The sequence below is a fragment of the Micropterus dolomieu genome, linkage group LG04 (assembly GCF_021292245.1).
Source record: "Micropterus dolomieu isolate WLL.071019.BEF.003 ecotype Adirondacks linkage group LG04, ASM2129224v1, whole genome shotgun sequence".
NCBI classification, from domain to species: domain Eukaryota; kingdom Metazoa; phylum Chordata; class Actinopteri; order Centrarchiformes; family Centrarchidae; genus Micropterus; species Micropterus dolomieu.
Window position 1 is genome coordinate 6,884,019 of NC_060153.1, and position 12,903 is coordinate 6,896,921.

The window sequence follows — 12,903 nt, forward strand, 5'->3', positions numbered from 1 at the left end:
TGCACTTTTCTTGTACAGTTCATGCTGTAATGTATCAACAAGGAACATGAAATGCATTTTTCTTCACAAAGCCATTGTAATCTTTTAAAATTAGCTATGGCATGCTAAAAAGATTTGAGTATTGTTCCAGATGAAAGACTGCTGCAGGTAGCTGCTTGGTGTGTGGCAAGATGAATGTGACTGTTTTAAAATATTTTGTGCCAGTAAAGTGGCCCTGTAATTACTCTTCCAGTCTAATGGATTGATGACGGAGCTGGTGTTGTTCCAGCCATGCTGTGTACATAACAGTCTTTTGAGGCTAGCTGTGAATTGGCACTGTCAGCATTTTCTTACAGTAGTTCTGTCAGGGTGACAATTAAATGAATAATTTGTCTGATCTCTCTACAGAAGTGTCGTCGTTGCACCCAAAAAAGTTGGCCTGATACCATCTCCAGGCACTTCCACACCCATCCAAGCAACCACTGCTGCATCTGTGTCTGGTGGGACACCTATCGAAAGCGTCGCTGTAGTATCCTCTGACGACGCCTCCCAGAGCACCTCTGCAGATTCTGCAGCTTGTGAGTGTGTGCGCGCACACACACACACACACACACACACACACACACACACACACACACACACACACACACAGTATTTATTTAGAGATTTTGCTCCTCTGTGAGTCTGGCAGAATAATACTGCTGCGTTTGTGCAATGTATCCCAGTTACCAAAGGCTTGAGAAGACAGCATGAAGCATTAGAGTTACACTAATTCAGTTGTAATTGCTGTAGTGCCTGTTGTCTTGGTTTTATAGAGTAAAATTTATTTTCAAAATAAAACATATAACACGTATTTAAAAATGATTTATAAAATATTTTTACTGGTGTAAATATAAATGCAAACAAAAGAAAAGCTTAAACACTTTTAGTACACATATTAGTCATTTAAAAGAATATAATAACATATTAAACTCTCTTTATGCATATACCAGCTGTCCTATATTCACCAACTCAACAGTGACATTAAATAGTGATCGTGAGGCCTGCAGTTTTTTTGTTGTCACCTGTGTATAAAAGTGTAATGTTTTTTCATTGAGGAGTCTGTGTATGTTCAAGAGAGGAGGGGGTGACATGGGAATGAGACTGTGCATTTACTGTAAAGTCAGGCTGATAAATGTTAAAGCTGTATGCATAGGGTGCTTTGTGTCAGTGAGCAGTGTTGAGTAAAATGTGCTTTGTGAGCGTGTGAGTCTGTTTTAGTGGGGCAGTGGGAGGACTAATGGAGATGTTCATTTACTCCTCTTTGTTTGAAGGAGCTACTACAGCTCGAGAGGGATACTCTCACCAGGCCCACATGGCGCTGCTTAACACCTTACACACACACACACACACACACACACACACACACACACACACACACACACACACACACACACACATACACATTCCAGCCCAGTCTGTCATTCCTTAAGAGTTATCCCTGCTTGGAGACTGTCCCGGCTGGAAAAACAGCCCACTGAAACACCAGAGGAATCCCCCTCCTCCATATTCAGCTGGGCATTAGCTTATTTATGAGCCACAGGGAAGTGAATTTACTGCCAGATCAATCAAACATGGACTTTGTACCTTATGTGCCTCTGTCTCCAGAATGAAGTCGTAAAGCACCTTTTAGTTGTATAATGAAACAGTCACAAAAACAGCCCAGAGGGGTAAATTGGTATTTAATGACTTAATGAGTAAAAACAATTTTTAAAAAAAAGTAGGCAATTTTTTTCTCAAATTCACACAGGTGCAACACTGTAAATATTATTTAGTTATTAAAAAAAGACTATCCACAATATTGTGTGTTTGTGTTTTAATATATGGGTGAAATAAAAAATAAAAAAAATCCAAAAATGATCTCACTGTTTAAAATATGACTGCAGCTGACAGTGAAACGTTGCCAGCCTTTCAGTGCACAATTTAGAGGTTTCCATCATGAAAATCTCTGAATTGTAAATTGATAAGGAAGACATATTGTGCTCGGTGTACATCATCCACTATCTAACCATAAAATTATACTTGTACCCCCACTTGCCCTATTTGACCATAAATCCCCCTATTCTACACATTTGAATGAAGACCATTGTATTATTTCATAAGAGGCATGTTTCCACACAGGTTTATGGCGCTAACCTGGTCGTATAATGTATTGGGGGGGGGGTGTGTGTGTGTGTGTGTGTGTGTGTGTGTGTGTGTGGCGTCTTATTCTTGTCCCACATCCAGACTAATAACAGAGTTCTTTGGTTTCTCCCTGCAGCAGGCGGCCAGGTTCCAGCCAGCGCTAGCCTGCCATCTGTCCCCCCACTCTCCCCTGTGACCCAGAACACAGCCCCCAATATGAGGTGATTCATCTTCTTTTCTTTCTCTCACATACACACAAGCACATACACTATCAGCTTTCTATGCACATAAAAATACACAATTGGTTATTAATGGATATCCCCTGATTGTTCTTTTCCTTCACATTGAAAACCAATATTTTACTGATGTTTCAATTTGCTATTTCTTAGATTTATTATGGAGTTGCATGCCAGTTTTATTCTACCCTATTTAATTTTACTTGTTATGCACTGTTTGTGTTTATGTGTTGTTTGGATTACATCCCCACATCTCCAGTATCTCAGAGCGCCTGGAGCATGCTCTGGAGAAAGCGGCTCCTCTGTTGAGAGAGATCTTTGTGGACTTTGCCCCCTTCCTCTCTCGGACCCTTCTGGGCAGCCATGGACAAGAGCTCCTTATTGAAGGCACGAGTGAGTACAACATGGAAAGAAAGAAAAAAGCTTTTTGTCAAAACATTTTTCTCACTGCCTCCTCGCAGACCTCAAGGTGGGTGCATCTTTTAACTGCTATCCTCATTTAAATCCAACAACATCTTCAGGCTCTTGTTAATCCAATAGTGTGCATTGAGCCAAGAGCTGGTAGTTGTGCTGAAGGTTTCTAGGGGGCCAGGTCAGAGGCCAGGCCACTAATAGCAGTGTTTGGGATGTCTGCTGCCACCAAACAAAATGGAAAGTTGATTGATAGCTGCAGGGGGGCCTGAAGAAAAGGCAGGGGGAGAGGGGTGTGTGTGTGTGTGTGTGTGTGTGTGTGTGTGTGTGTGTCCTCGCTTGCATGTGTGATGGACCATGTGCATCTGTGTCATACAAATATCAACTGAGAGACCAAAGGCTACTCTGCCTTCTTCCCGTCTGTGCCTGTGAAGCAGACTCTGGACACACTAGTGGCCCCCTGCCCTCTAAAAGCCCAGGGCTTGCCATTAGGGATCAATGAGACATATGCTGGCCAATTCAGGCCTGTAATACAAGGCCCAAATATGTATTAGTTTACAGTAACATCATGTCAGCTCATTAGGCCCATCAATACTATCACCTCCCTTGCAGATGGCACAAGGTTGGGCAATCTCTGTCTGTTTGTGTCTGTGTGGTGCTTGAATGTGTTTCCACAAGTACAGGGAAGGTTTATGAATAAAACACACAATAAAATATGTTTATTGTCAAATGTACATTTCTTTCTGAATCCCTTTCTTTAACATTTCTCCAGGCCTGGTGTGTATGAAGTCCAGCAGCTCAGTGGTGGAGCTCGTCATGCTACTGTGTTCACAGGCAAGTCTGGCATCTATATCTTTTCTTAGCCCTGTCCTCTGCTTTTCTCCCCGATCTGATTTATCAGGCTCAACTTGAGTGCAATAAATCCACAGCCCAGAGTGGACAGTGAGCCATCCAAAGCCTTATCTTTCCTCCACACTACCTTGTCTACCTTTCCACATTCACCCCGTCCCCGAGTGAGGGCAGAGGAACTGGAGAGAAGGCATCTCTGGCTGCAAATATTGGTTTGAGGGTCAAGGGTGGGCGACCTGTCTGCGTCACCTTTGACCCAAGCGCCGGCCCTTGTGGCCTGGCCAAACTGATGAGGAGGGATAATGTAGATTTGATGGTGCTTTGCATTGATTATCCCTCTCTTCTCTGTTGTCTTGTGGGTGTTTTGTTGCCAAGTTTATTTAGCTGCTGCTGGATTCATGAATACTAATTCGGGGATCATAAGCAGAAGTGGGCAGATCAATGATCGGGGATGTCAATAGATCACTCCAGGATGGCTGATTAGCATTAAGAGACACAAAGCTACCAAAGGCTGTTTAGTTACTGTGTGTGCACCAAAACATATAGTACACAATGTACTTTACATTTATGTATTTATTCAGTGTAGAAACACACAAACAGTTGCCCTCATATACACACATCCAGTGACAAGGACAACAGATAATAAGTCCCCTCTGGCCCTGTTTGTTTGCGTCTTTACCATTTAAAACACCTCATAAAAAAACAAAGATCTCCAATAATACAAAAACACATCTGATTAATGACACTCCGCTCAGCACTACGCTCTGCTTTTTTTTTATTATCAGCTTTTATTTTCTAAAGAAACAGCGCCTGTCATCTGGCTTTCTTTCCTCCACCTTCTCCCCCTTTTAACCCCTACCCTGTTTGCTTCCCATTATTCACTTCGGGTCTTCTCTAAAAAGGTAATGCAGTCAGATTACACATCTGTTTGGATGTTAGTGGCCGCGCATAGATTTCTGCTAGTGGGACACATGGAGGGAATGTGAGCCCTATAATGTCGAGAGACGTAGGAATAGCAGGAGTGAAAGCTAGATAGAAAACCAAAGAGAGAAGAATGACAGGCTCTAATGCACCTATTTGTCATATCTGTCAGGGTGTTGTTTAATGCTAATCTAATCAAAGGCAGAATCTTGGTGATTGCTCCGCTGCACAGCTCATACCTCGCTTCCCCCTTTGGTCCCCAAATAGCCCAAGCTATTTCTTCTTTTCTCTAAGCTCCAAGCTACCCCACCCAATCTCCCCAACACACACACACGCGCACACTCTCTCTCTTGCTCTCTTTCTCTCAGTGAGAAGACCAGGGATTGGCCAGCGTGATGTTGATTGCTTCAATAAATCATCCAACCAAATTCTCTCACAGCTAATGCAAATGTAATTTTATTGTTGTGTAAAGGGAGAAAGGAGAAGGGGGGGTAGGACCGGTATGCTGCTTTCCACTGGGGAAAGGGGGAAAACAGGGACAGACTTTCCTCTGGGCTAAATTACAACATGTAATTATTTGTATGTTTGTTCTCCTTGTGGGGCAGTGAGAGTGAACCCAGTGCCATGATTGATGACATTATTTAGGAAAGTTTGTTGGGCCCTCTGGCACAGGAAGCACTCAATCCTTTCACAGGAAGTGCCTCTGTGGGCATCTTGTGCCTCCTTCCTGCCTTCAAGCCAACCAGTAGAGGGAGTAGATGGAGACGATTTTGATTGATTTTTCTCCCCCTACACCCCCACACCTTCATTGGAGATGCGACGCTATACCATCTCTGTGAAATTTTAATTAATTTCCCAAGCTTTGAGATGGAGTGGAGCCAGGGTGAAGGGTCAGGAGGCTAGGGACCGCAGAGCAGTTTTTAATCAGGGATCCTATGAAAGTTGCATTGGTGGCCACATCAGCTTGGCATTGAGGAGGGGATTGTAAACCGCTGTTTGATAGTGCCCCATTTCTTAACAACTACAACAGTGCTCCCAATTAAAGGACCATTTTGATCAAACATGAACTGTTGGGATGGCATGCTGCCTTGTTCTCCGCTATAATATTGATCCTTGAGGACTGCTGAATATACAAAGTGAGGATTAATGATCATATACTGTAGCTGCCACAGAGTAGAAACAGTGGAACGAGCTGCCTTTTAATGCATCTGCTCCTGGCATTGTTGTCAATTCAAGATTTACTATGTTTAAGAGCCAAAACTAACTTTTTATTATTAACATTATCAATTAATCAGCAGATTAGTTTCTCAGTTCATTGTTTGGTCTCCAAAATATCAGAAAATTGTGAAACATGGCCATTACAATTTCCTAGAGCACGAGTTGACCTATTTAAATCGTTTTGTTCAACCAACAGTCAGATACCCAATTTACCACCATAGAAGACTAATCAAAATTAAGTATCAAATATTCACATTCGGGAAGCTGGAACCAGAGAATTTTGATCATTTTTGCTTAAAAGAATTACAAGCGATTAATCTGTTATCAAAGTTTGTGCAGATTAATGTTCTGTCAGTTGACTAATTGTTTCAGCTCTGCTCAAGTTATAAATAAGAATATTCATAGCTGTTCTACCTTCACAAAATGATGTTATTATAAAGCATACATGGTATTAGATGAGAAATTAGAATGCAAGGGGTTGTTTAAGCATTTCGATTACTATAAAGGGCTCCCGTGACAAGTTGAACAGGGGTTTATTTCTCCAAACACAGATTAATTTACGATGCTGTGGTGCTAATTAGATGGATGAAGAAGAAGTAACTGGAGAAGAGACTTTTGTAAGGTTAATATTGAGGTGTAATAGCCCGTCTAGGCTATTGATTGTGATGACTTCCTCAAAGTAGCTCTTGAATATTACACGAATATCATCTAAGTTTTTTCCCAGTGAACCACGTTCACTGAGGGTCTTGCATGTAAAGAACCACTTTCCCCTCTCCCATGCCCCTGATTCACCTCGACAGTTTCACTCTCCCTCTCACACTGGTTTTCTCCCTTCTTTGTCATGTTTACGGCCAGCATGTTGTTTCCTGGTTCCACTTCTTCAAGTGGCTTCCAACCAAACATCTGATTAATAAATAATGCTCTGAGACAAGAGAAAGAGCTTTTCCCTTGTGCTCGCTATCGTCCATTCAGAGCTTTGAGAAATCATCTCATCGGTTACTGGACAGTACGGTGAGCAGAGGCCCATAAATCTTCTCAGTAGCTGCATTTGTGTCCTGTAGATCAGCCATTATTGTCCGGCCCCTCTGTCAGCCCATCCATTCTTCTGCTATTTATCAGAAATACATCCTGTACATTGAGTGGAAGGAGGGGGGGAGGGGCGTTGGTTGCATGATGGTCAAGCTCAGATAGGAAAGATTGCTCTTCCTCACATGTCAGCAAATGCATAAAACCTAATGCTTTTTAGACTGTTTTGACATCCATCCATCATGGTATATAGCAGTGCAGATCATTTTGTTTCCATATGCCCAGGTACAGACTTACCACTCTCTCAAATATCTGCATTGAAAAATTACATTTAAAATATTCAGCAGGAGTGTGCCTTTCCAGAAACAGGGGCTAATTCACAGACCTCACTGAGCAGTTTTTATTAACAGATAGGCACCTCTTACTGAACAAGTAGCTCTCGAAAATTGTAATAATGGGAATGCAGATTCTGAAACGTGATGTTTTGTTATGATGATGAATTTTCAGCATCTAGGCTACCTCAAAGCACCACTGCCGAAGTACAGCCTCACTGAGCTACTAGCATGGCCGTAGACTGCGACAGCAGAAAACTCTGAGCTTGATACCTCAGAACTTGTGCAAATAAAACCGTAGCTCGCTGCATTGAGTATCTGTGTAAGTTGGGTGAATCAACCATTTAACTTACTATAGTCAGTAAATGTTTACTGTTAAATGTTTGTGTGTTAAAAGTTGTTATTTTGAACTAAGTGGTTTATTAAATTTCAGTAGCCGACACATACACAATGTCTGTAACATCAATGTTGACTTGCTAATCCAGTGAACACACATTATCGTATGTTCCCAGCCAGTCTCAGCAAAGTTAACCTGTTTAACAGATGGGCATCTCGCTCTCCCAGTCAGTGGGGAGAAAGACATTGACTTCCCAAAACACTTGGCTCCTCCTGACCCTTGACCCTCTGACCTTCTGGTTAGAAGTAAGAGGGGTGGATGCATAGAGGTTTAAACCCCTGCAGTCAGGGAACAGGTCATGAGTGCACTGTCATCCTCCTCCCCACAATCAATAGCATAATCTGAGAAACGAGGGAACCAGTTGGAAGCTTAGTAGCACTGAATATAAGAAAAAAACAACCAGTAAGTTGAAGCATGGGCACAGTTACTTTTGTATGTTTTATTAAAGGGGCCATGTGTAGTTTTCAGTGGCCTCTAGGGGTGAGGTTTCACATTACAACCACTACCTTCCAAAGTGTGTACTTGTGCGCATTCTTGAGCACCGGCTTTGAGCGAGCCAAAACAGAGACGACACTCCAGAGACAGCATCACACAAAATGCTGGGAACTCAGGCAAACTCCCACCGCAATGTTACAATAATATTTTTATCAACTTGACGTTGAACTAACCTATGCTTGTTGCACAAGAAAGTTACATTGACTGCCATTAGCTAGCATGCCGGCTTTTCAATGCCTATTTGTGTATTTTTCATTGGAGAGGCTGAGCAATGCAATAGCTAAATGATATGCAATAGCTTTGTACGGTTACATTATTCATTGCAGGCTAAAATCAACACTTTGGCATAATACTGGTACCAGTGTTAGCTGGTCAAGCCATACAACTATAGTATTTTGCAACGGATAACATTAGCAACTCGTCAGTGTTAGCCAGCAAGCTGACGTTATCCAAGTTGAGCATTTCACATGCTTTGCAGTAATGTTAGTTTACCTGTCCTTTAGGATGAAAGCCAACTCTGGGTCCCTTTTTTTTATATCTAAAATAAAGCAGAGGTCTCTCCATGACTCAAGTGACCTGTCAACATTAGGATTTGAAAATATGGGAAATAATAAGGGACTACATATAGCTCCTTTTAAGTAGAAGTCGCTTTGTTAGTTGCTTATTTTGAAGGTTATGTTGGTAAAACAAGTCTGAAGTTTGGATTGCTAAATAGTCATTTATATCTGTCAGTGGACATATTTCTTCTTCTCTCCCGTAAGTGAGGCTTTGATGGATCAAGAGCAGAGCATATTGTATAAACCACTTGGGGAGCCAAGAGAGGTGAGAGAAGTGGCGAGGAATGTGATGAAACCTGGCGATAAAAATACATTCCCCATCATTTTTCTCACAGTCAGATCTACACCCCGCCGTGCAGTTAAACAGGCACACAAGGTTCAAGATCAGTGCAAATCAAAGTGTTATTTTTCCCTCCCTCCCTGTTCGCCCTCACCCTGTGTTCTGCCCCAGCGCCCCTTTACAGCCATGCCACGCGGCTCATTGTCCCTGCCATCACTCTGTAGTTCAGAGGATAATATCATGCTGTTTATTCTTTGAAAAGGTACTCTCCTGTGAGATGTAGAGAAAACACAGTAACACCAACTGGCACTTAATTTTGGAGGCTCCCTATCGTTGCCAACTATGCAGCCAGAGAGAGGGCAGCGGGGTGTGTTGTGTTGGAGGAGGTGGGGGTCAGGGGGGGCTTCCTGACAGGAAGTGAAGTCTAGCTGAGAGGGGAGACCATTTTTAAAAAAAATAAAAATAAAAAAAAAATAAAAAAAAATTGTTGAGTGGCTTTTAATTTGGCTCCCAGCCGATTTTACTGTGAGCTGGCTTCAAGTGGCTCGGGGACAGGAGGGCCTTAAGTGGCATGCATGGTTGGTTATTTATACACATCATATAATCGTGTTTCAAATAAATTAATTTCCCTGACAGAGCCCTCCCCTCCTGATAGGCACTGTTAATGTAAAGTTTTTTTTTTATGTGATAGGTCCCAAGATATAAGACCTTGTATGTATTCTTATGTTTCACCCTGTGCTCTCCTCTCTCCTCTATCTTGCTAAGAAAATCATATTTTACCATCTTGGCTCAGATCTGGAGTGAAAATTCTCCTCCCTGCGTTTTTGATCTAGTTAGAAAATTTCAATCATTAAGATCATACTAAAGAGGACATAACAAGCATCAGAGTTGCACAAAGATGTACTTTTACTTTGACACTGTACACAGTAACAGCCATTTTTATAGGGCTGTTGATGATATTAGTTAGCCTACTTGAGTGGATGCAAAGGTACATAGCCATATTTAGAAATGGCAATGGTTGTCTGTGTTACCATGGGATACTGATTTTGAACTTCACTGATCCAACACACACAAGGTAGTCAGTCAGTCAAGTCAGAAACTTGATATGAAAGCTAACGCAAGTAAAAAAGCCAAGTCAAAAATTTCTTCAGAAGTGGAAGATAAAAGAACAAGGCAATTCAAAGTGCTTAAGGTCAAACATATGTGTTTTAATATCCAAACATTTATCCTACAGAAAATGTTTTAATGCTGCTGACTTATAGCATCAAACAGCTTAAAGAGCAAATAGACTGAGCTATATTCCAGTTGTGAGAACAACTGATTGATTTGATATATTATATATCATTTAACAAATGTATTCTTCAGATTACAGAAGAACGGACAGTACATCTACATTTTCAATGACATTTTGTAAATTTTGTTTTGATGGAAAATACTATGAAATGTTCTTTTGTAGTAAATTGAACTGAAAATTCCAGGACTAAATTCACCTCATCCAACTACTATAATTTTCACGACTGGATTGATGATTTAATTTCTCATTTAGAACTGAACATCTGTTCCTTTTGGACCAGAAACAGCTGCACAGTGTTTAGTATTCTTATTCTCCTGACATTAAACTGAATTAACCAAATATCAGATTTGTTAAATAAGTTTGAAAAATGAACTCCTTAAGAAGGAGTACGTTTTCTGCCTTAAATGTACTGTATTCCACTTAAACATACTTATAATGCACAGCTCAAGTGTTCTAACATGTTTTTAGTTTTGTCTGTTTGGTGTATGGAGGATTTAGGGTCTGTTTTTTTTCGCTCTGTGTTAGTGTAGGCTTGAAAGTGTGAGTCCATGAAGCTGCTGGAGACCCTGCAGTATAAATATTTGGACATCAGTAAATATTCTCCCAGTTGTGAATTTGATCACGCAAACACCAATATGAGTGTCTGTTTTTCTTTAAGCAGATACCATCTGAACATGCACATGTGGAGAGCTAGAGTAGACACACCAGTGTAAAGTTATCCATACACGCACGCACAGCAGCACGAGAAACGAACTACTCAACTTCTGCATTAATCAGTCAAAAGGACAATGATGAATAACACATTTGATAGTTTATAATAAAAGCAGTATTTTGTTTTTACTTTGTCGTACTTATCTGCACACATGGGTTCTTTTTTTGGTCATTGTCTGTGAGATCGCTGTTCATAAACATTCACACAGCTACAAAAAACTGTTTCCTTGTCTGTTCTTATATTGTGTTCGTCAATGCACAAAAGTTTAATTTAAAATGTCAAGATATGCCACCACCTGTTTATTGATAAGTCAGTGGTCTTAGGCACTTTTACGTCATAGCAGTTAATGACTCAAAATCATAAAGATGTGTCAACACTTGCATTTAGTTTCTGTCTGCTTTGTCTTTTTGAAGCTTTATTCTGTGTCACCTTGTGATCAAACTCTTATACATGTAACTGTTATACATCTGGATTTTAAAAAAAAGAATAAAATCAGTAGCTCTCAGCTTCTTTGATTTTGCTTCTGCTGTGCTGCCACATTTGAAATGAGGATTTATGGTTTTGTCGTCTCATCTAAAGTTGTATTCCCGTAGCCTTTCAAATCAACAAATACTTATGATTATGAGTGATGCCACCTAAAAGCACAACTGACTTATTTATTATTTCGGGAGAGCCGAGGCATTTCTTTCTTCAGCATTGGAAAATGTTTTCCTTGTGTTGTGGCGAGCCTGATGTTTGAAAGGTGATTTTCCTCAGGAGGTCTGTGTTTTCTCACTATTGGTAGTGGTATATTTAGATGTTGATTATGGATAATCAGCTGTAATGACGGAAGTGCATGGCATGTGTGTTTAGACTCAATGCCATCATCATGGACCACAGACCAAACAGAGCTGTCTTATTGACTTACAATTAAGACTGGCATTTCCACAAATAGATTCAAACTTGATTTCATAAACATTCTCACATACAAAAAAATCTAAAGTAACAAAACGTAGCCCCTCCTCGCTATATTAAACATTGGCCAAATTACCAATCGGGATCAAAGGGGCAGTCCTCTCTCTCCATCCTATCATCTGTTAGGAGGTCAGGTTAAAGGTGAGAGGTCACAAATGGCTGCTTGTATCTACTCATCAGGAGTGCTGTGGTCATGGCCCCTGTTGCAGCCATAAAAGCTGTGACACCGCTGACCAGGGCAGCCAAAATCCAATATCCTATCACTGACCTGTCCCCGTTTCCTTTTTGTCACCAGGAGATGTCCCTCAGATCAGGGTCATTGCTTTTTTAATTCAACTAGAAGAGCCATTTCTTAGCCCATAATGACACCATTAGTCTTGCTATCACCTTTGTCTGTGTCCGCAAAATGCCAATAGCCTATATGCAGTTCCTCAAACTTAATTTCGAACCACAGCCTTTCCGAGATGCAGTTTAGCGATAATCTTTTTATTTTTGCTAAAGTAGCTTTTAGATTTACATTAAATTCCGAGTCTCCTTCGTCAAAGTCCCAAGGATTTCAAAGAAATCACATAAAGGAAATTTAATGTCACTGTTCTTCTGGTTCTCCAGAGAGTACAACTCTATTTACGGCCTCACTTCCTGTGGTGTTTATTTGAAATCCAGCTAGCACAGTGCTGGCCGGACTGGAATATCCCCACAGCCACAGGCTAACACTCATGTTTAATGTCCTTCAACTACAGTCAATGCTTAAACTTGAAGGCCCCAAGGCTGCTCTCACACACTTCCTCTAAAGCAAGCTTCAGCCGCAAAACCCTCTGGCAGTACTCAACTCCAAAACACTGTTTCCACTCCCAAGCCCAGAGTTTTATTCCTCTGTGCCCTCTTTATTTGGAATGTATTGTAAACACAGTCAATGCCAATATGGTCCTTCAGGACAAAAGCAGTTATGAATTGAGGTTAAGTGTTAGGTTGTTGTCTGTATGACATGCAGTTGGTTGCAGAGTGATGGTGCGCAGGCATTTTAAAAGAATGGTTTCCCTTGGCTTGGTGCATGATTGGTTCTGATAGTTTTACATTTG

General features: G+C 41.0%; 1 protein-coding gene across 5 annotated transcripts in view; it reads left to right on the top strand.

Moving 5' to 3' along the window:
- The window catches only part of lrba (LPS responsive beige-like anchor protein), a 187,550-nt gene that overhangs the window by 66,655 nt on the left and 107,992 nt on the right, over window positions 1–12,903 (top strand). For all 5 annotated transcript variants that reach the window (XM_046047467.1, XM_046047463.1, XM_046047464.1 and 2 more), the window contains exons 31-33: window positions 2,279–2,363; window positions 2,638–2,771; window positions 3,562–3,623. In XM_046047467.1, the coding sequence (XP_045903423.1) occupies window positions 2,279–2,363; window positions 2,638–2,771; window positions 3,562–3,623 (281 nt within the window). The remainder of the gene's footprint in view (window positions 1–2,278; window positions 2,364–2,637; window positions 2,772–3,561; window positions 3,624–12,903) is intronic.